Source organism: Hemiscyllium ocellatum, chromosome 34, assembly GCF_020745735.1.
Source record: "Hemiscyllium ocellatum isolate sHemOce1 chromosome 34, sHemOce1.pat.X.cur, whole genome shotgun sequence".
In the NCBI taxonomy this organism is placed as follows: Eukaryota; Metazoa; Chordata; class Chondrichthyes; order Orectolobiformes; family Hemiscylliidae; genus Hemiscyllium; species Hemiscyllium ocellatum.
This window is the reverse complement of record NC_083434.1, coordinates 41167853-41192392: the sequence shown is the minus strand read 5'-3', so window position 1 is coordinate 41192392 and position 24540 is coordinate 41167853. Positions and strand designations below refer to the sequence as shown.

Genomic DNA, 24540 nt, shown 5'->3' with positions numbered 1-24540 from the left:
CCGTCGTCATTTCCGCCACCTCCAAACGGACCCCACGACCAGGGATATATTCCTTCCCCTCCCCTATCAGCGTTCCGAAAAGACCACTCCCTCCGTGACTCCCTCGTCAGGTCCACACCCCCCACCAACCCAACCTCCACTCCCGGCACCTTCCCCTGCAACCGCAAGAAATGCAAAACTGCGCCCACACCTCCCCCCTTACTTCCCTCCAAGGCCCGAAGGGGTCCTTCCATAACCGCCACAAATTCACCTGCACCTCCACACACATCATTTACTGCATCCGCTGCACCCGATGTGGCCTCCTCTATATTGGGGAGACAGGCTGCCTACTTGCGGAATGTTTCAGAGAACACCTCTGGGAAACCCGGACCAACCAACCCAACCACCCCGTGGTTCAACACGTCAACTCCCCCTCCCACTCCACCAAGGACATGCAGGTCCTTGGACTTCTCCATTGCCAGACCATAGCAACACGACGGTTGGAGGAAGAGCGCCTCATCTTCCACCTAGGAACCCTCCAACCACAAGGGATGAACTCCGATTTCTCCAGTTTCCTCATTTCTCCTCCCCCCACCTTGTCTCAGTCCCAACCCTCGAACTCAGCACCACCTTCCTAACCGGCAATCTTCTTCCTGACCTCTCCGCCTCCACCCCACTCCGGCCTATCACCCTCACCTTAACCTCCTTCCACCTATTGCATTTCCAACGCCCCTCCCCCAAGTCCCTTCTCCCTACCTTTTATCTTAGCCTGCTGGGCACACTTTCCTCATTCCTGAAGAAGGGCTCATGCCCGAAACATCGATTCTCCTGCTCCTTGGATGCTGCCTGACCTGCTGCGCTTTTCCAGGAACATATTTTCAGCTCTGATCTCCAGCATCTGCAGTCCTCACTTTCTCCTAGAAGCTATTAATATCCTCCACCATGACAATTACAGAAATTACTTATTCAACTCTACTGCCATTTCCTGGTCCCTTATTCTTTATTGTCTAGAGTTCTCTATGTTCAATTTACTTAATAAAGCTTTTCTTATTCTCTAAAGCTTTTAATTCTAGTGACATTGAGTATATTAGCTCTCAGCTACGCCACAGTGCCTGTGCCCTGTATTCTAGATTCCCCAACCAGTAGAAACTCCAGAGAATAAAGGCCTAGTTTTACTCAGTCTGTCATTGTAGCACTACCCTCTTATCTCAGGGATCAATCTAATAAACATTTACTGTATATATATACTTTATTAAATATGGAGATCAAAAATACACACAATACTCCAAGTATCATTTCACCAAAACCTTCTACAATTGTGGCAAGAGTTATTATTCCTGCATTCCAATCCTCAGCAAGAAAGGCCAACTTGCTATTTGCCTTTCCAATTTTTATCTGTGCTTGCATGTCAACTTTGAGTTCCTCATACCAGCACGCCCAACTGTCTATAAACATCAAGATTTACAAGCTTCCCACCTAGTAACAAGTATTGTTGTCCTTTGCTATTCTTTCAATTACATCATAATCCATTATACTCATTATACATTATTACACGCATTATACTCCATTTGCACTTTGTTGCCCATTCACTTAATCTCTTGTATTTCTTTACAGTTTCTGTGTCCCCTTTGCAGTTCCAATTTAGGTTTGTATCATCCACAAACCAAGATACTTTGCGCCAGATATTCCAATGCCAGATAGTCATCAGAACAGAGCAGAATGGAGTTATGTGTTGACAGCATGTGGAATTCTAGTTCCAGTCGACTCTTGGAATTGCCTGGAAATCTCTGGGACACTCGTCCTGATGCTGAACACTTTAACTCCTCCTCCCAAGGAAATGCAGGTGCTGGGCCTCCTCCATTGCTAAACTCTAATCACCTGCCGCCTGGAGGAAGAACACCTCATCTTCCGCCTTGGGACCCTCCAACCCATGGGATCAATGTGGATTTCACCAGTTTTCCTATTTCCCTTCCCCCCACACATTATCCCAGTCCCAACCTTCCAACTTGGCACCACCCTCTTGAATGATCCTACCTGTCCATCTTCCTTCCCACCTATCTGCTCCACCCTCCTCTCTGACCTAACACTTCAACCGCTTTCTTCATCTACCCATCGCATTCCCAGCCACCTTCCCCAGCCCCACCCCCTCCCATTTATCTGTCAGCCCCCTTGGCCCACAAGCCTCATTTCTGCTGAAGGGCTTCTGCCCTAAACGTCGAATCTCCTGGTCCTCGGATGCGGCTGTGCTTTTCTAGCACCGCACTCTTTGACTGGGAAAATGAAAATTCTGATGGGCAATTCCACTGTGTGGAACTCGCTAAATAAACCACCTAAAGTTGGGGAATTTGTAAGGGTACCATTTCTGTTAAGTTAATAGCTATCCAGGAGTTGATCTAGGTGTTCAATCATCTTACTTTTCTTGGCTATTAAACAGACTCTCCAATTTAGCACACACCATCCAGCAACAACACCTCCAAAACCCCACTGCCCTGGCAACCACACATTCAGAATCCTCCTCCTAACCAACAAGCTTCCAGCCCCTACCCAACACCTGCCAGCCCCACATCTCCTTGCTCCATTGCTGCTGGCTCCAACACACTCACATCTCCCAACCCACCAACCTCAACACCCCCATGCTGTCCCTGAAATTTTATCCCCCTCCACCACGATGTTATACTTTTAAAGTCCAATTCTTGTTTCTGTAAGACATGTGTTATAGCATTTATCACTTCAGTTGCCTTAAGGATGGGGAGATTGACCTAGCTAGGTTAGAGGGAATTAACTATTCAATTATTTAAAAATAAAATGAAAAAATGTAATTCAAAGATATATAATGAGTGAAAGCAAATAAAAAAGTATATAAAATATATATTTTAATTAAAATCAGATATATTATGAATGGGATATAAATTATATTGAATATTTTATCAGGTCAGATCAGCTCACTTAGAGTTGTAGAGTTATACAGAATGGAAACAAGCCCTTCAGCCCAACTTAACTGTGCGACCAGGTCTTCTAAACTGAATTAGTCCCATTTGCCCCCATTTGGGCCATATCCCTTTAAACCTTTACTCTCCATGTACCTGTCCAAATGCCTTTTAAAAAATCTACCTCTACCACTTCCTCTGGTAGCTTGTTCCACATATGCACCACCCTCCGTATAAACATGCTACCCCTCAGGTCCCTTTTAAAACTTTCTCCTCTCACTTTAAAGCTATGCCTTCTAGTTCTGGACTCCACTACCCTGGGGAAAAGACCTTGGCTATATACTCTATCTATGCCCCTCAGGATGACAAAAACACCACAAAGTGATTTGCTCATACTGAGAGCTGATGCAAACACAATAGGATGGATTGTCATCCTTCTGCATTGTAAGGACTCTGTGATTTTAGAATGAAGAAAACACTGACACAACTGCCTCTGAGAACAGTACAATTGTTTCTAATTAACAAACAGCCTGGCATCAGAAATTATGCAAAGGTGGCCAAATTTGCAGAGGGAATCAAATTAGGAGAGGCAGTGGAATGCAATGTTAAAAAACAACAATATGCATAGGGCAGTCAGAACAATGGCAAATACAGTTTTAATATCGTTCTATTTAAAACTTTACACACAGAAAGAAAATTTGATGACACATTACTTCAAGAATGGTGTCAAACATCTAATATGAAACTGAAAGTGACTGATTCATGAACTCAATGGTTAACCTGGTCAGATAATATTGTAAACAAAGCCAATTGGATCTTGAATTACAGAGCCAAAATGATAGAACAGAAATGAAACTTACTAGGTAACTCTAGTCAGAATTAACAAGAAATTGGAGAAATATTCAAAAGTTGGAAGGAAGTACACTCTTTATGGTTAATGTTTCAGATGAAAGACCTTTAGGCCTTTCAGTCTGGAAAATAGCTGTCTGAAAGGTGCTAAGAAAGCCCCATACAAAATTGTTCAGGATATAGAGAATTTTAATCTGGCATATTACTTGAATCTAAACTGTGACACGGATTTAGGAAGCGAGGTTCAACCTAGAAAAGGAAAATGTTAAGACTGATATTTGGGAATTCTTTATTCTGCTTTATAAAGCCTAATCTTTTGGAATAATTTTTCATGTTAAGTTAATATAAACTTATAAATTAGTTACTCAGCCCCAGATCCTTTTCAATCATTCCTTAACATTATAACTGATCTGTTTGTGGCTTCTCCTCCACTTTCCTGTCTAACCACATACCCTTTATTGCCCTTGTCAATAAGAATCTGTGTAACAACTGCCTTAAAAATATTCAGTGACTACCTCAAGTATTCCTTGGGGAAAACAGTTCTGCAAATTCATCATCGTCTGGGAATTAAAAAAAAACTCTCCACCATCGTAAATGGAAGACTCCTGATTTTTACACCTTTCCTCATAATGTTTCCTCATAAAATAACCCCTCCTCCCAGGAATTAGGCTAGCAAACCTTCTCTCAACTGTTTCCAAAGCAATTATGATCTTCCTTAAAGTTGGAAAACAAAACTGTATGCAGAACTCTAGAAGTAATCTCACTAATGCCCTGTGCAACTGTAGCAAAAACTCTTAACTTTTCTGAAAAAGAATCAAAGAAATACAGATGCTGGAAATCAGAAACAAAAACAGAAATTGCTGGAAAATCTCAGCAGGTCTGGCAGCATATGTGGAGATGAAGCAGAGTTAACATTTTGGGTCTAGTGATGCTCTTCAGAACAGTTCTAAAGAATTAACTCTGTTTTCTCCCCACGAATGCTGCCAGAACTATTGAGTCTTACCAGCAATTTATGTTTTTCTCTCTATTTTTATATTTTGTTTCCCCTTCCGATAACTGACTTATCTTCCTAATTACTTGTCCATACTGACCTTTTATGATTTTTGTGCTGAAACACCCAGATCCATCTTATTTTGAGATATGGCAATACTTCTCAGTTTAAACAACATGGTGTTTTTCTTAGTTAAAATTGGCACCCATGGGGATGGCCTCAACCTTAGGTTCATGTCACACTACGGGTGACCCCACTATATATATATATACACACACACTCACACTCCCTGGCACACATGCACCCTCTCACAGACTTATACCCCTTTACACTCACACGGGCGGCATGGTGGCACAGTGGTTAGCACTGCTGTCTCACAGCGCCAGAGACCTGGGTTCAATTCCCGCCTCAGGCAACTGACTGTGTGGAGTTTGCACATTCTCCCCATGTCTGCGTGGGTTTCCTCCGGGTGCTCCGGTTTCCTCCCACAGTCCATAGATGTGCAGGTCAGGTGAATTGGCCATGCTAAATTGCCCATAGTGTTAGGTAAAAGGGGTAAATGTAGGGGAATGGCGGGTCGGTGTGGACTTGTTGGGCCGAAGGGCCTGTTTCCACACTGTAAGTAATCTAATCTAATCTAATCTCACACATATACACACACTCTCTCCCAGACACTCATAACCACTTTCCCCCACCCCTCTGCACACACACACACAGGTTTGTGGGGTGAATTTGTACTTGCAAAATTCCATTTTATTTTGCTCAAAAACTGCAAGAATCCATGTAAGATTCTGTAAATCTGTTTTTTAGATTAGAATCAGTCTGAACATTGTGGCACAGACAGTCTCACATAGGGCACCACACGCCTTCAATGCATTACTTGGGCCAACATGACACCATTGATTGTTAAAGTTCACTTGAGAATGTAACTTTATAAGTGTTCTGTGACTTACATATGAAAGAACTGAAACCAACATGTTCATTCTAAAAGATCCAAGTCTTTTCAATCATAATTTCAGTTACATCACACTGTAAACTTGTGCTATAAATTCTGTGTCTTACAATCTTATACTCCACAACCACCTGATGAAGAAGCAGCACTCAAAAAGCTAGTGCTTCCAAACAAACTTGTTGGACTATAACCTAGTGTTGTGTGCTTTTTAACTTTGTACACCCCAATTCAACAGCAGCATCTCCAAATCATTTTTTTATTATTATCCTGCCTAAATGGACAAGTTCACATTTTCCCATGTTATACTTCATCTGCCAAACTTTTGGTCACTCACTTGACCTTCTGTTTCCCTTTGCAAATCCTATGTCCTTTTCACATCTTACATTCCAATCTATCACTTCTCCCCATACTCACTTACCCTCTACATTATAAGCTTGAAATCTGTGCAGCCAAAATTGAAGTTTAAACCTGACAACAATGCTTGAGGAGGATGTAAGGATTCCTTTGGAGCGTTAAAGTAAATAGATTATATGGTCTTCCTAATTCATAATTATTGTGCATTAAGACCATAATAAATAAGAACAGGATGTTCAGCGCTCCTTCAGCTTGCTCGGCTATTCAGTAGGATCATGGCTGGTCTGACATTCCTCATGTCCACCTCCTTGTCCTTTTTCCATAGCCCCTGACTCCCTATTGATAAAGAATCTATCTGTCTCAGCCTCAAATTTATACAAGGACTCTGCCCTCACAGCTTCCTGTGGCAAGGAGTTCCAAATACTCAACCATTTGAGAGAAGAAATTCCTCCTCATCTCTGTCTTAAATTGATGCCCCTGTATTCTGAGATTATGCACTCTGGTGCTAGACTCTCCCTCTCAACATTGACCCAGTCAAATCCCTTAAGAATCCTCTATGTTTCAATGAGATCGCCCCTCATTCTTTTAAACTCCAATGAGTAGAGTTCCAAATGGTTTAGCCTTTGCTCAGAAGACAATCCCTCCATACCAGGGATCATCCTAGTCGACCTTCTCTGAACTGCCCCTCATGAAATGATATATTTCCTTAAATAAGGGTACCAAAACTGTTCACAGTACTCCAGATGTGGTCTCACCAGCACCTTGTACAAGTGCTGTAAGACTTCCCTACTCTTATACTCCAACTGCCTTGAAATAAGGATCAACATTCCATTAGCCTTCCTGATTATTTGCCACACCTGTGTGCTATCTTTCTGTGCTTTTCATGCACAAATACCCCTAAGTTCTTTTGTGTTGCAGGTTTCTGCAGTTTCTCTCCATTTACATAATATTTCATTGTTTTGTTCTCCCTTCCAAAATTGACAAATTCATATTTTCCTACATTGTACTCCTCTTGTCAACATTTTGCCCATTTGGTTAACCTAGGAGAAAGTGAGGACTGCAGATGCTGGAGATCAGAGCTGAAAAATGTGTTGCTGGAAAAGCGCAGCAGGTCAGGCAGCATCCAACGAGCAGAAGGGCTTATGCCTGAAACGTCGATTCTCCTGCTCCTTGGATGCTGCCTGACCTGCTGCGCTTTTTTTCAGCATTTGTTTAACCTGTCAATATCTCTTTGTAAATTATTGTACCCCTCTCATAACCTGCCTTTCCACCTATTTTAGTGTTGCCTGCAAACATTCACTTCTTTCCTCCAAATTGTTAATATATATTGTAAACAACACTGATCCCTGTGGAATCCCACTGGTCACAGATTGCCTGACTGGAAAAAGAACCCCTTAGCTCCATGTTTCCTTCCCATGAGCCAATTCTCTATCCATGCCAATATAACACCTAGATTACTGTGGACTTTTGTCTTATGACTAAACTTTTTGTGAGGTGCCTTATCGAATACTTTTTGGAAGTCCAATTGCAACACATTTACTGATTTCCCTTCTATCCACTCTGGTTGAGGTTCCCTTTCATGAAGCCATGTTGACTCTGCTTGATTAGATTGTGACTTTCCACAGGTTTTGTAATTGTTTCCTGAATAATTCATTCCAATATCTTTTCCAACAATACAAGTCATGATTTGGAGATGCCGGTGTTGGACTGGGGTGTACAAAGTTAAAAATCACACAACACCAGGTTATAGTCCAACAGATTTAATTGGAAGCACTAGCTTTCGGAGCGCCGCGCTTTCTTCAGGTGATTTGAAAACTAGTGTGCTTCCAATTAAACCTGTTGGATTATAACCCGGTGTTGTGTGATTTTTAACTTCCAACAATAGAGTGAGGCTAATTAATCTATGGTTACCCGCATTTTGCCACCTCTCCTTTTTAAAATTTCGGCATCACCTTAGCAATTTTCCAATCCTTACTGTGACTCAGTTCATTGAGCATGTCCACCAAAGCTGAATGACACGTAATGGAAATAACCATGACGAATACTCCTTGTGTTCAAGGGATATTTTACATTTAAAAACTTCTGACAATGGTAAAAGATCAATGCAATTCATTGTACTAGTAGCAGAAGCTGAAGCTCTGTGGGTTCCAGAGGTCGTTGTTCGACATTGGGCTTGAGGGTGGGGTTTGGGGAGTTGAAAATCACAGATTGATTGAATGGTGAGAGGCCAATTATGACAGGTTAGTTTGTGGGGTGAAGTGGAAGGTGGGGAGAAACCCCACCGTCCTCAAGTCTTGCTTTCTTTTAGCTGTCAGATTTACAAAGTTCTCCCAGCAACTGATCCAAGTTGATTAAAATCTGAGGCATGTGAGTCTTATTAGCCTACTAAAATTACTGAATCTTTGCTGTCTGGCTTCATAGCAGGAATAGGTTACATTTCAGATTTTGCAGAATTTATCCTACCTCCCACCAGCCTGGGAGGCAGAATTCCTACCTGTGTGATGCCATGAAAAACTGTGTTTTTGCCTTTGCTGATCTCTTATCAGTTGTTTGTCCCAGTCTTTGCTTTCACAGGAAATGAAACTGAAACTTACATTTCCAACCTTCCAAACAAGATTGTTCAACAAGCAAAAACAAAACTTTACTATAAGGAATTATTTCTTCCCTTGCACTATTAAATTCAAACTCATTGTGTTAACGGCAAGAGTAGGCACCCTTCCACACCTCATCGACTACAGCTAAATGAGGGGTGCCTTTCCCCATTCTATTGTATTAAAGATAAACTGCATGTGCCCTTTCCCCACACGTGAGAATAAACTATAGTACCTTACAATCACATTATACAAAGCAAACAGCTGATCATAGAATCCCTGACAGTTTGGAAACAGGCCATTTGGCCCATTGAGTCCAACCCTCCAAAGAGCATCACACCCAGACCCATCCATCCTATCCCTGTAACTCTGCAATTCCCATGCCCAATCCACTTAACATGCATATCTTTGGAATATGGGAGGAAAGCAGAGACCCAGAGAAAACCCACGCAGCCACCAGGAGAATGTACAAACTCCACACAGACAGTCGCCCTAGGGTGGAATCAAACCTGGGTCCCTGGCACTGTGAGAGAAACAATGCTAACCACTGAGCCACCATGCTGCCCACAATAGATATTAACAATTCTTTTGTTGAAAATAAATAATGGAATGTGGGAAGCTTTTGATGTAATATGGAAAAAGTTGGGATTTCAGATTCACAAGCAGAGCCTCAAGTGGCTTGATCACTTAAAAGTAAATGGAATGCAGGATTTAGTGTGAAAAACAATACATTGTAAAATTGAAGAGCCAAGTTAGAATACTGTACAGTTTTGAGTTTTATATAGAAAAGATGTTGAGAAAGTAGAGAGAGAGAGGGTACACATTCATTAGGTTGCAAACAGCTGTAAAGAACACTGAGACACTTTTGAAAAATTGGGCTGTTAGGAAATTGCTTGGTGATTTGTGGTCAGTCATTGGAGTTACCACAGGATAATCACTCTACATCGACAATGAGTGAGAGGTCTAGAATAGAGAGGCTATAGATTTACGATTAAAGCTAACATCTAGGACAGAAAATACAAGGTAGCTTTTTAACGGTCAAGTTAGGAAATGGCGTCAATTTGTGTTGGAACATTTTTTCAAGGGGGCTATTCGCTTTAGCCGACCATGTGGCTAGGTTGTGGTTCAGAGCAACTTTAAATGTGTGTTCAATATCTATGCTGTCAGAGGTAGTTCTTGGTGCATTCCCCAAAGTGATGTCATGACGTAACCATGATTCGAAATCCTCAGTCAACAAGGATAGTATAGTGAGAGAGGGACGAAACTTCTAACATTCTTCTACACCCCATTGCATTATAATTTAGCCATTTATCTTTTGTATGAAAAGGACCTTTTTGGCCCTTCAAATTACTAAGTTTCAAAGAGTAGAGTTATTTTCTCTCATGCTGACTGAATTTTGATGGTAGAAAAACGCAGAAAGATTAAATGCACAGAAGGAGCTAATTCTGTCCATTGTGTCAGTAGCAGTTGAAGAAGGTCTCTCAGCTAAATCCCAGTTCTCCCAGCTCTTGGTCCATATTCCCATGGTACACCTCAAGTGCACACCTGGCCATTCCATGAATTTGGCCAGGATTTCTCCCTCAAATACCCTTTAAGGTGGTGAATTCCACATCTCTGACATCCATTGAATGAAAAAAAACACTTTTCTAATTCTCCTGCCTACACCAAAGCTTACCAGGTTTAGGAGAGGGGTGTGTGGACCTTGAGAATATGCTGGGCGAAACAATCACACAGTGCTGGATTGACAGTAGGATGGTGGAGTTTGGTTTAGTGGTAGGTGCAGACATCCAGACATCCTTGTGATCCGAATCAAATTGGGTGACTTTCATAGACAGAGAAGAGAAGGGGTTGGTCAGAGTGTTCAGATTTAAGGGATGGATAATTGACAGGAGAGGCAGGGGTTCTTGAGTGAATTGACAGAAGTGTCAGGTTTTGGAGTCTGTTGATTGATAGGTGAGATGTGGTTTGGAAGCTGATGATTGAGAGGTAGGGTGAGGTCTGGGGGTTTCTGATCATTTGCAGGGTGCAGTTTAGTGTGAATAATTCACAGGTGGGCAGGGTTTAGTTGACAGGAAGCAAGGTTTGATTGATTGGAAGAACGCATTTGGTACACTTCCCTTTATTGGTCAGTGGAATGAGTATAGGAGTTGGGAGGTCATGTTTCAACTGTATGGGACATTAGATTGACCACTTTTGGAGTACTGTGTTCATTTCTGATTTCCATGCTGTAGGAAAGATGTTGTGAAAGTGTTCAGCAAAGATTTAAAAGGGTGTTGTCAGGATTGGAGGGTTTGAGTGAGAGGGAGTGGTTGAATAGGCTGGGATTGTTTTCCCTGGAGCGTTAGAGGCTGCGGAGTGAGTTCACAGACATTTATGAAAGCATGAGAAGCATGGTGAATAGTCTTTTTCCCACACATCAATGAATTTAATACACGCTGTGACGTCGAACACTTCTTCCGTCACCTCCGCCTCCGAGCTTACTTTCACAATCAGGACACCCGCCCACCTTCCGAGGACCCCTTCGCCCACCTCCAACACACTCCATCCCCCTGGACACCCAATGCTGGCCTATTACCCGCCCTCGACCTCTTCATTTCCAACTGCCACCGAGACATTAACCGCCTCAACCTGTCTAACCCCCTCCCCCACTCCAACCTCTCACCATCACAACGCACTGCCCTCCACTCCCTCTGCTCCAATCCTTACCTCACCATCAAGCCAGCAGATAAAGGGGGGGCAGTGGTAGTCTGGCGCACTGACCTCTACACTGATGAAGCCAGACGCCAACTCGAGGACACCTCCTCCTACCGCCTCATCGACCATGACCCGACCCCCCATCACCAAACCATTATCTCCCAGACCATAGAGAACCTCATCACCTCAGGAGATCTCCCACCCACAGCTTCCAACCTCATAGTCCGGGAACTCTGCACTGCCCGGTTCTACCTCCTTCCCAAGATCCACAAGCCTGACCACCACAGCTGACCATGTTTCAGCATGCTCCAGCCCCACTGAACTCATCTCTACCTACCTCAATACTGTCCTATCCCCCCAGTCCAGGAACTCCCTACATAGGTTCGAGACACCACCCATGCCCTCCACCTCCTCTAAGACTTCCGTTTCCCCGGCCCACAATGCCTCATCTTCACCATGGACATCCAGTTCCTCTACAACTCCATCTGCCATGACCAGGGCCTCCAAGCCCTCCGTTTCTTCGTCTCCCGACGTACCCAACAGTACCCTTCCACCAACACTCTCATTCGTTTGGCCGAACTGGTCCTCACCCTTAACAATTTCTCCATCAAATCCTCCCACTTCCTCCAGACTAAAGGGGTAGCCATGGGCACCTGTATGGGCCCCAGCTATGCCTGTCTCTTTGTTGGCTACGTAGAACAGTCCATCTTCCGTAATTACACCGGCACCACTCCCCACCTCTTCCTCCGCTACATTTATAAGTGCATTGGCGCTACCTCATGCTCCCGCAAGGACGTTGAGCAATTCATCAACTTCACCAACACATTCCACCCTGACCTTAAATTTACCTGGTCCATCGCTGACACCTCCCTCCCCTTCCTGGACCTCTCCATCTCCAATAATGACGACCGACTTGACACCGACATTTTTTACAAACCCACCGACTCCCACAGCTACCTGGATTACACCTCTTTCCACCGTTCCTCCTGCAAAAATGCCATCCCGTATTCCCAATTTCTCCGTCTCCGCTGTATCTGCTCCCAGGAAGACCAGTTCCATCATAGAACACACCAGATGGCCTCCTTCCTTGGAGACCGCAATTTCCCTTCCCATGTGGTTAAAGATGCCCTCCAATGCATCTCGTCCACATCCCACACCTCCGCCCTCAGATCCCACCCCTCCAACCGTAACAAGGACAGAACCCCCCTGGTGTTCACCTTCCACCCTACCAACCTTCGCATAAACCAAATCATCTGCCGAAATTTCTGCCACCTCCACACTGACCCCACCACCAGGCTTATATTTCCCTCTCCACCCCTTTCTACATTCCGCAAAGACAGCTCCCTCCGTGACTACCTGATCAGATCCACGCCTCTCAACAATCCACCCTCCTGTCTTGGCATCTTCCCCTGCCACCACAGGAATTGCAAAACCTGTGCCCACACCTCCTCCCTCACCTCCATCCAAAGCCCCAAAGGAGCCTTCCACATCCATCAAAGTTTTACCTGCACATCTACCAATATCATTTATTGTATCTGTTGCTCCCGATGCGGTTTCCTCTACATTGGGGATACTAGACGCCTCCTAGCAGAGTATTTTAGGGAACATCGCCGGGACACCCGCACCAATAAACCACACCGCCCTGTGGCCTAACATTTCAACTCCCCCTCCCACTCTGCCGAGGACATGGAGGTCCTGGGCCTCCTTCACCGCCGTTCCCTCACCACCCGATGCCTGGAGAAAGAACACCTCATCTTCTGCCTCAGAATACTTCAACCCTAGGACATCAATGTGGACTTCACCAGTTTCCCTATTTCCCCTTGCCCCAGCTCACCCCAGTTCCAAACTTCCAGCTCAGCACTGTCCCCATGACTTGTCCTACCTGTCTATCTTCTTTTCCACTTATCCACTCCACCCTCCTCTCTGACCTATCACCTTCATCCCACCCCCATCCATTGTACTCTTTGCTACCTTCCCCCACCCTCATCCCTGAGCAATCACCTTCATCCCCATCCCCACTCACCTAATTGTAGTCTATTCTACTTTCTCCCCACACCCACCCTCCTCTCATTTATCTCTCCACCCTTCAGGCACTCTGCCTGTATTTCTGATAAAGGGCTTTTGCCCGAAATGTCGATTTTACTGCTCCTCAGATGCTGCCTGAACTGCTGTGTTTTTCCAGCACCACTAATCCAGAATCTGGTTTCCAGCATCTGCAGTCATTGTTTTTACCTTTTTCCCCAGAGTACAGGAGTCCAAAACTAGAGGGCATGGGTTTAAGGTGAGAGGGGAGAGTTTTAAAAGGGACCTAAGGGACAACTTTTTCACGTAGAAGGTGGTGCATGTATGGAATGAGCTGCCAGAGGAAGTTGGTACAACTATAACATTTACAAGGTATCTGGTTGGGTACATAAATACAAAATTCCTACAACACTAGGCTATAATCCAACAGGTGTATTTGAAATTAGAAGCTTTCAGGGCGCTGCTCCTTTGTCAGGTGAAGTCAGGGTACATAAACAGGAAGGGTTTACATGGAAGTGGGCCAAATGCTGGCAAATGGGATTAGATGAATTTAGTATATCACGAACAGAGGGTCTGTTTCTATGCTGTACATCTCTCTGACCCTAAGAGGGTATAGAAAAACAGATATGAGGGGGTGTGGTTCAGTGAGTGATTGACAGGAAGGGGGCGGGGTACCGTGTGAAGGGGTTGGGCATATAGTGAGTGACATAACGGTGTGGGGTACGATGAGTGAGTGAGTGAGTGACATAAAGGGGCGGGGTATAGTGAAGAATGGACATGAAGGGTTGAGTTATGGTGAATGATTGGCATGGGGGGCGGGGTTTAGCATGTGACTGACATGGGGATTGGGGTTTCGTGAGTGGTGGCCATGAGGTGGGCGGGGCAGGACGTATAATTGACATGGGGGAGCGGAGTACCGCTTGACATGAGAGGCGGGAGTTCAGCGAATGATTGACATGAGATGGGGAGGTGAGCAGTGAGCGTTGGGCATGGGGGCGGGGATTAGAGCCTGATTGACATGAGGTGGGGCGGTGTATGGTGAGCATTTGCCATGGGGGGCGGGGCTCAGTGCCTGATTGACATGTGGGGCGGTGTATGGTGAGTATTTGCCATGGGGGGCGGGGCTTAGTACCTGATTGACATGAGGTGGGGCGGTGTATGGCGAGTATTTGCCATGGGGGCGGGGTTTAGCGCCTGATTGACATGAAGGGGGCGGGGACAGAGAGGCGGAGACTTTAAATCGAGTCGGCTCACCGCTGCCATTCTGAAGCTGAGATAAACTGAGAGGAAAAAAAAACCCAACGGAACGAAATCACCGGCGGGGTCTAAAAATGTATGAGGAGATGTCGGCCCATTTCCAACTGATTAATTAATTATTTTGTGTGTTTTTCATCCTCCCCGCTGGGGTTGTGCGTTATTCGCATTAACTTGATGACGATGAAGATGAAGGTGCTGATGAAGCTGCCTGACCCCGAACCCGAGGAGGAGGAGGACGACGAAGAGGAGGAGGACCCGAGGAAAGCGGCTCCTGCCATGCCGCCGCCGCTCTCCGAGCTCTGGAAGGAGGGGGTGTACGAGTGGTTCGGCTCGGTGCTGACCTCGGCCCAGCGCCTGGAGTTCTGCTGCGGCCTGCTCGACCTGTGCCACCCGCTGGAGCTGCGCTTCCTGGGCTCCTGCCTGGAGGACCTGGCCCGCAAGGACTACCACTCGCTGCGCGACTCGGAGATCCGCGCCAACAGCGTCGCCGACCTGGCCGGCGTCGGCGACCCGCGCGACGAGGTGACCCGCAGCAAGCTGGTGGTCTCCCTGGCGCTGCTGGGCTCCGAGAACCGCGAGGCGGCCGCCGTGCTGGCCCGCGCCCTCACCCGCGGCCCGCTGCCCCTCTCCGAGCGCGGCGTCCAGGAGTTCCTGCTGCTGCTCACCATGGCGTCCAACCACCCGGCCTTCTCCTTCCACCAGAAGGAGACGCTCCGAAGGCAGCTCGCCGAGCTGCAGCGCAGGCCCGGCAGCGGGGGCCGAACCTCCCAGAGCTCCGGCTGCAAGGTAACCCGGGGGCGGCCGGGTACTGGGGGGGGGGGGGGTTAGGGTTAGGGACACAAAAGGGAAGCAGGAGGGTGGGGGGGACACTGACGGGTCGGATCGTCAGTGGGCGGGAAGATGATGGGGGGGGGGTTGGGGTTTTTTTGGGGGGGGGAGATGACGGTTGGGGGTGGAGGCGGGAAGATGGTGGAGGTTTACTGGGGGTGGGGGGGGAGAAGATGGTGGAAGGGGGGAGGTTGGGCATGTTGGCGGTGGGGGGTAACAGGGCCGGGAATGCTGAGGGAAGGGGGGGGGGGGGTTACCGGGGCGCTGGGAAATGGGTGGGCGGGGATGTCGGGGGGGGTTAGAGGGGACGCAAGAAAAACGTGGGATGGGGAAACTGGGGTGGGGGGTCAACAGGGGATTGGAGAGGGGGGGCGGGGAAGAGGGGGAGAGAATGAAATGGAGGAGCTCATGACCAGCCTTTGCTGTTGAGAAAATGAAGCCCTTCTCTATTGAGTGTTGTATCTCCTTTGAATAACGACATCTCAAACAAACGTTTGATTTTTAAATTGAAACGGCAGCAGTTCGGTCCTCCGGCCGCCGTGGGGCGGGATACTCACTATCGCCCTGGGCTAGGGCTGGGCGCAGGCGCATTAATGTTCCCCTCCTACTTCGGCCAGGGGGCGGGGCCGGGCTGGGGGGGCGGGGTTTGTGGTCTTCCTGTCTCTCTTTTTTGAATGGGCCGTTGGCGCTTGAAGCAACCAATGAGGTCCTACACTGGGGTCGGAAGCAGGGAGGGGAACGTTGCAGGATTTGGATTACTTGTTCACTGTTTGCATGTGTTTTATCAGTAATCTCACCCAATCGTTATAGGGACTCCCTTTTACCCACCAGTTTGAGTAAATAAACTCCCCTCCTGCGTTCTAAACGGATTGTCCCTTAAACTGTTCCGCATATACTCTGTCGAGCCCTGGAAGAATTTTAAGTTTGAGAGCGATCGTCTCTTATTCTACTAAACTCCGATGAATGTAGGCCAAATCTGTTTAATCTTTCCTCATGGGACAACCTCCTCTATCCACGAGTTAGATTGGTGACCCATTGTTGCTCTACCTCTAGGGCAAGTGTTTTTCTTTTAGCAAGCGGACTAAATAAAACTGCATATAATATTCTAAGTTTAAAAAATCACACAACACCAGGTTATAGTCCAACAGGTTTAATTGAAAGCACACTAGCTTTCGGAGCGAGGCTCCTTCATCAGGTGATTTGTGGAGGGCTCGATCCTAACAGAATTTATAGCAAAAATTTGCAGCGTGATGTAACTGAAATTATACATTGAAAAATTATATTGAAAAAGCGGATGTACTTCCAATTAAACCTGTTGGACTATAACCTGGTGTTGTGATTTTTAACTTTGTACACCCCAGTCCAACACCGGCATTTCCAAATCATGTATAATATTCTAAGTATGATCTCACCATAGGTCTGTGTAATTGTGATTTCGCTGCTCGTTGGATGCTGTCTGAACTGCTGTGCTCTTCCAGCGCCACTGATCCAGAATCTGGTTTCCAGCATCTGCACTCATTGTTTTTACCCTGTGTAATTGTAGTCAAGCATCTGTACTCAATGTTTTATGTAATATGTCTGCAGTCGTGTTTGGGCAGGCCCTCTGAGGGGCTAATTCACCCATTACCATGCTTCCTAATATTTTCTCACCATAGTCCTGTGCGTTCTTCCTTTTCATATAATGATCCACTGCTCCCTTAAATGCTTCCATTGATACAAAACAAAAACAGAAATTGCAGGAGAACCTCCACAGGTCTGGCAGCATCTGTGCAGAAAAAGCAGAGTTGTTTTGAGTCCGGTGACCTTTCTGCACAACTCTTAAATGGGAGCATTAACTCTGTTTTCTCTCCGCAGACACCAGAGTTTCTTCATCGCTTTATTGTTTTTTGTTTCCGATCCGCACTGCACTGTCATACAAGAGACTAAATGGAGTCTCTGTCCCTGACTTGCGTGTAAAACTTTGGGTTCAAGTCTGAAGTGGAGTGGGAATGTTGTATATTGGGAGACAATGCTCTGTTGGTACTATTGTTGAACTGTTCATCCTGACGCTTGGGTAAAATTCTGGGGACCTGGATTTGAATCCCTTCACAGCAAATGGAATTTGAATTCAATAAATATCTGAAGTTAACAGTCTAATGACGACCATGAATCCATTGTTGATTGTCAAGGAAAAACCCATCTGGTTCACCAATGTCCTTTTAGGGAAGCAAAACTGACATATCCTTGTCTGGGTCTGGCTTACATGTGACTCCAGACCCACAGCAAAGTGGTTGCCTAGAAGGCAGTTGACCGTCAATTAGGAATAAGTAATAAATGCTGGTCTAGCCAGTAACTCCCTTGTCCCAGAAATAAAAAAACTCTAGCCAATATTCTCAGTTATCATAAAGCAGATGGTGTAATTGTTGTATAACTGTTTGCTGTGTGCTTTAGCACAGTTAACTACATTTATAAGAATTTCATTTCAGTTAAAGCACTTTGGGTCTCTCGTAATTTTGAAAAGCCTGATATATCTGCAAGTCTTCACCTATTTTGGACCAGTGTGTGATTTGCCTCTTGGGAATCCCCATCAACTGCAACTCGTTGTGGTCTACTGTAATTTTGGGAATTTCAGACCATGTGTATCCTATACCAGCTGTTTGCCTTTGCAAGTTTTACTATTGTCCCCATTTGCAACCTCTATTGCAATTTCTTGTTTAACGACTGCAAATCCCCAGAGCTTTCACTTGAGATTTTGATTAGTCTGTCAGTTAGCCTGTAGGGGGACACTCCTTGTTTATGTGCAACATTGTATTTCTTCACAAATCCATTAGGGGTTTATATTGAGGGTTCCAGCAGTAGGAGTTGGTGATACGGAGGTTATTCAAAGACTGCTCATAGAGAGATGGAGTTTATCGCAGGGAAATTGGTGACTTCCCATGCTTCATGTTCCTTAATCCAAAGGTTGTAGTCTGGTAGATCTTTGAGGAAGATTGCTCCATGTGGGAGACCAAGATGAAAGATGTGCAGTTCATGGCTTCAGCAGGTCAGCATGGAAAGGAGAAATGATGCACCACATGAATGGTTTTTAACCAGGTTTTATGGGCTTTGTCAGTTGGTAAACATGTGGGGAAGTGATATTTGAGTGGCTTTCACAACAGTCTTGCTTTTATTGTGGGCACTTTGTCTCTGTCTGACTCAACACAATTCCTTAAGTTATTTAATGTTTGCTGCTGCAATGTTCTCTAATTACCAGTAGTTTCCAGGGTATGGTTGAGGTAGGCTGGTTAACAAGGTTAGATCACATGGAATACTGGGACAACTATTCATTTGGATACAGAATTGGTTTGAAGGCAGAGGGTGGTGGGAGGTTGCTTTTCAGACTGGAGGGCTGTGACCAGTGATGTCACAAGGATTGATGCTGAGTCCACTGTTTCTCGTTACGTAAATAAATAACTTCGTATGTGAACCTAGGAGGTATAATTAGTAAGTTTGCAGATGACACCAAAATTGGATGTGTATTGGACAGTGAAAAAGGTACCTCTGAACAAGACCTTGATCAGATTGGCGAATGGGCTGAGAAGTGGCAGTTGAAGTTTAATTTAGATAAATGTAAGGTGCTGCATTTTGGAAAGGTAAATCAAGGTATGATTTTATGCTGAACGGACTGTTAAAGTGGAGATTTGAGACAGTCCAGGGAATTCCTTGTCGATTCAGACCTGTAAGCCCCTCTCTTGGTTCGTCCCAGAAATCGTACTCTTTGGAAGTCTGGAATGAAAACCTCTTACAGTTCAATTTAATTTTAGTCATCACCTTTAATCACTAGTTGTAACACTGATGCTACATCACACAGATACTTTATAAGTGAAACTAACTAGGTTCTAATAACCTAGGAGAGTAGGGTACCAGCTCTTCAAATGCCCCATCAGGCTACTCCAATGTACTCATGTAAAGTGGCTTCCTTTACACAAAAGTTTGAAAAAAAATTGCATGTTTTTAATTAGACAGATAGCAGTGAAAGACAATAATTCGTAAGGAATCAAAGTTAATTGACAGGTCTGTGTACACTTGACTAAACACTCCTACAGGCCCAAAGCCATTCATCAGGTGGGAAAAACATACCCAGCCTGCTAGCGAGATAAGGTTCTACTATAGAGGTACCAGTCTGAGCTAATTGGAGAGTCCACAAGGTAACCTTGCACAGCTCTCTTGTCTGATACAATTGTTTTACGAAATGACTTCTTAGCAAGGAGACCATAAAATGGCTTCCTGACAGATTGTCAGAATCTCTTCACTGTTAGGTTTAGAATAATTTTAAGCTGGGAGCAGATTCCCGCTGCTTAACTTTAGCACAGAATCACTCTGTACCTGAGGCTGAAATGTTACTGCAAGATTGTATTTAAAATGATTGATTAATCTCGAATTAAACATACCTTCTTTTCTTGTGATTCAAATTCAAATAAGATAAAAGATCTGACTAGTTAGAATTGACAGTAGAGCAGTCATGGTCTGTAAAAATAGCAAGTAAGTTAAAGTTTTATCAATGTTACCTTTTACAGAGTTTGCATTTCATAACCAGTAATGGCTACTCAAAATGATCAAAAACTCTCAAAATGCAATTAAATTCAATCCATGGCAGATAAGCACTAAGTTAATTTTCTGCTGGATTCAACAGTCTCAGCACTAAAATGATCTCTGTCTCTAGTGTTCTTTTGAAATCTCAAGTCAGCGAAGATTTTTTTCTGTCTGCCCCGTTTGCAAGGGGTAATAAGAATCCATTATAATTGGCAGCATCTGACCGTTAATTACAAAGTTTTTGATAGTAGCAATTTTCATTTCAGGGTCAGAATTGAATACTCATTAATTTCACAAGGGAACATTTGCGACTGTTATCGCTTGGTGTCCTGTTCACTCAGATTCACCAATACTAAGGCAAATGTTCTTAATTGCCTTACAGCATCCTGTTATCACTTGGTGAGCATAGGTGTCCCTATCTCTTGCATTTTTTAAGTTCCCCCTTTTTCTGAGCCTTCCTGCCTATTTTTTTGTGCAGTAAATGTATTCTATAATTCAGCATTACATTTTAGTCTAAATGTTTAAAGACCAGTTTTAAGGCTATAGACTTTCTCATTCCCTTCTTTTGTCATTTCATGACAACTACTTGGCTTATACAAGTATAATTAGTCCATTCAGTTGATTTGTATTCTTAATGAGTCAAGTGTCTCCTCTGGCGAGTCATCGTCCAAAAGAGCAGAATCTGAAAAATACTGGATTTCAGCATGGAAGTTCGAGCATGGAGGTAGAGGGGGAGACATGGGTGGATCATCAGATTCCTCTTTGGCCTAGGTGAAAAGCATGCACACAGAACTAAAGGGCATAGATTTGGGATGGGGGGGGCGAAACATTTAAAAGTTTTTCACGCAAAGGGTGGAATGAGCTGCCACAGGACGTGGAGGAAGCTGGTATAATTACAGCATTTAAAACCCATCTGGATGAGTATATGGTTTAGAGAGATATGGGCCAAGTACTGGCAGATGGGACTAGATTAGTTTAGGATATCTTGTTGGCAGGAACGAGTTGGACTGAAGGGTCTGTTTCCGTGCTGTACGTTTCTATGACTCGAAGTATAATTTTTTTAAATGTGAAGCTGTACCATAATGATGGTGAGATATTCAACCGCTGATTGTCACAGCCAAATCACATTCTCTTTGCAATGATGTGATGGCGATTGGGAGCAAGAAGTACCAGTATAGGACTAAAAATGCCACCTTCTGCACAATGTAAATGTTCAGTAACCTCACTTTCCAGGAAGTGTTGATTCTGTTGTGATTTTAAACAGATTGTCAGACTGAACAACCTACTCTACTTTCCACTGGTTTATACTGAAGCTTTGAATTCAGGCCTAGTTTACTGAAGTGCTCTTTGAGCTTGTATCTGTGTGAGCACAAAAATTAATTGTCTGATGGCAGATGTTTCAAAGTATTTACACTATTGAATGTACATTTACACTATTGTGTGACCGATACTTCAATATAAAGAATAAAATGTTGTGTTAATGTTTATTAGGGTAATCTTTCTAAATTTCAACTAAAAGGTTACAGAGTCATAGTCACAGATGTACAGCACAGAAACAGACCCTTCGGTCCAACTTGTCCATGCCAACCAGATATCCTAACCCAATCTAGTCCTATTTGCCAATACTTGGGCCATATCACTCTAATCCCTTCTTCATATACCCATCCAGATGCCTTTTACATGCTGTACTTGTACAAGCTTCCACTACTTCCTGTGGCAGCTCATTCCATATCGCCCTCTGCGTGAAAACATTGCTCCTTAGGTCCCTTTTATGTCTTTCCCCTGTCAATTTAAACCTATGCTGTCTAGTTCTGCACTCCCCTACACCAGGGAAAAGGCTTTCTCTATTTATCCTATCCATGCCCGTCATGACCTTAAACCTCGATAATCCTGAACCTCTGACGCTCCAGGGAAAACAGCCCTACCTTATTCAGCCTCTCTTATAGGTCAAACCCTCCAACCCTGACAACATCCTTGTAAATCTTTTCTGAACCCTTTTAATTTTCCCAACACTATTCCAGAAGTGGCCTAACCAATGTCCTGTACAGCTACAACATGACCTCCCAACTCCTATACTCAATATTCTGACTGATAAATGAAAGCATACCAAATGCCTTCTTCACTATCCCCTCTACCTGTGACTCCACTTTCAAGGAAACATGAACCTGCACTCCACGATCTCTTTGCTCAGCAACACTCCCTATGGCCTTACCATTGTGTATTAGTCCTGCTAAAATTTGCTTTTCCAAAATTTAGCATCTTACCTTTATGTAAATTAGACTCCACCTCCTCAGCCCATTGGCCCATCTGATCACGATCCCGGTGTACTGAGGTAACCTTCTTTGCTGTCCACTACACCTCCAGTTTTGAGGTCATCTGCAAACTTACTAACTATACCTCTTATGCTCACTCCAGATCACTTATATAAATTACAAAAAGTAGTGGTAGTTGTGGCACTCAACTTAGTCACAGGCCTCCAGTCTGAAAAGCAACTCTCCAGCACCACCCTCTGTCTTATACCTTTTGAAGGCAGTTCTGCTTCCAAATGGCTAGTCGTTCTTGTATTCCATGTGAGCTGACCTTGCTAACCAGTCTCCCATGAGAAACCTTGTCGAGCACCTTACTGAAATCCATATAGGTCACGTCCACTGCTCTGCCCTTATCAATCCTCTGTTATCCTTCAAAAAACTCAATCAAGTTTGCTATATTTTTGGGCCTCTTTCAAGTCTAGTGCAAAGTTGAGCAGAAAGGACTTTGACTACAGGCACTTGTAATGTTCAAACAAAAATAGTGGAAACATTATGTAAAAGTGTCCAGTGTGACTCCTCAGATGCAGAGAACCTGGGTCTTTTCTAGCACTTAAGTTGATGCTGGAAATCTGAAACAAAAACTAATTTTGCTTCAAGACCTGATACTGTTTTGCTGTATGATTGATTTATTTATACAAAAAAATGTTTCAGCCGTAATAGCATGAGGCTGTTCTTGCTGCAGTAACCATTCTGTAGTGCTAGTTGGGTGAAAGATGTTAGGCAGGGCAGGTTTGACCAACTATTCATCAGTCTCAAATATATAGAATCAAGACAATGGAGAGACAGCTGGGAAATTTATAATTTGTATATCTGCACTGATTTTTTTTTTCGCTCTAAAGTCAGTGATCAATACACTATCTGAAGTTTTAAGTTCTGCATGAAAGTAAGGTTTAATTGCAATTTTAAAATTACCGTCATTATTGTGGCAACGCAAACAATGTGATTCATCTAACACATTAGAAGATGGTGCAGCATTTCAAATTGCATGGCTCAGTGAGAGCTTCCTGCTTTTCATAACCAATTGCTTGTGCCGTAATGGTTTGCATTTAAATTGGTTGACAAGATATGTGAGCATGAGGCCTGATAATGTAGGATAGGTACAGTTATTGACTTTGTGCTGATAAATCCACGGAGCAGTGCTTATGGAGCTTCTGATTTGAAATACGTTATGACATGTTTAAATGGTAATATCGTCTGCTCTTATGCATTTAATTAAGATTAGCTGATTCTACAGCTATGAAATAAACTGAATAATGTCCCAAAATGCTTTAGTCAATGAAGCACTTTGTGAAGTATAGTTACTATTATAATGTAGGCAATCTAGACGCTAATTTGCAAGCTCCCCCAAATGGCAATAACAAATCCAATAATCTATTGTAGTTACATTTAGGCATAAACAACAATCAGGTTACTGACACAGATTTCTTGCTTTCCATTTGAAATGATACATCAAAACTACTGATTTTGCAGAATTCACTTTAGCAATTTTAATGTTTGTTTGGAGTCCATGCCAGAATATAGAACATAAAACAATATAGCGCAGAACAGGCTCTTCGGCCCTTGATGTTGCGCTGACCCGTGAACTAATCTAAGCTCCTTTCCCCTACACTGTCCCATCATCCGTGTGCTTGTCCAAGGATTGTTTAAATCTCCCTAATGTGGCTGAGTTAACTACATTGGCAGGCAGGGCATTCTACGCCCTTACCACTCTGAGTAAAGAACCTGCCTCTGACATGTGTCTTAAATCTAACACCCCTCAATTTGTAGCTATGCCCCCATGTACAAGCTGACGTCTTCATCCTAGGAAAAAGTCTTTCACTGTCTTCCCTATCTAGTCATCTGATCATCTTGTATGTCTCTATCAACTCCCCTCTTAGCTGCCTCCTTTCCAATGAGAACAGATTAGATTAGATTACTTAGTGTGGAAACAGGCCCTTCGGCTCAACAAGTCCACACCGACCCGCCGAAGCGCAACCCACCCATACCCCTACATTTACCCCTTACCTAACACTACGGGCAATTTAGCATGGCCAATTCACCTGACCCGCACATCTTTGGACTGTGGGAGGAAACCGGAGCACCCGGAGGAAACCCACGCAGACACGGGGAGAACATGCAAACTCCACACAGTCAGTCGCCTGAGTCGGGAATTGAACCCGGGTCTCGGGCGCTGTGAGGCAGCAGTGCTAACCACTGTGCCACCGTGCCGCCCACTAGACCCAAGTGTCTCAGCCTT

At 44.4% G+C, this 24540-nt stretch overlaps 1 protein-coding gene across 1 annotated transcript in view; it reads left to right on the top strand.

Annotated features, from left to right (window-relative positions):
- Positions 1-14614: 14614 nt before the first annotated feature.
- Positions 14615-24540, top strand: part of LOC132832362 (zinc finger CCHC domain-containing protein 2-like) — a 62968-nt gene continuing 53042 nt past the window's right edge. Inside the window, exon 1 of the mRNA XM_060850313.1 lies at positions 14615-15402. Coding sequence (XP_060706296.1) covers positions 14791-15402 — 612 coding nt within the window. The 5' untranslated portion in view covers positions 14615-14790. The remainder of the gene's footprint in view (positions 15403-24540) is intronic.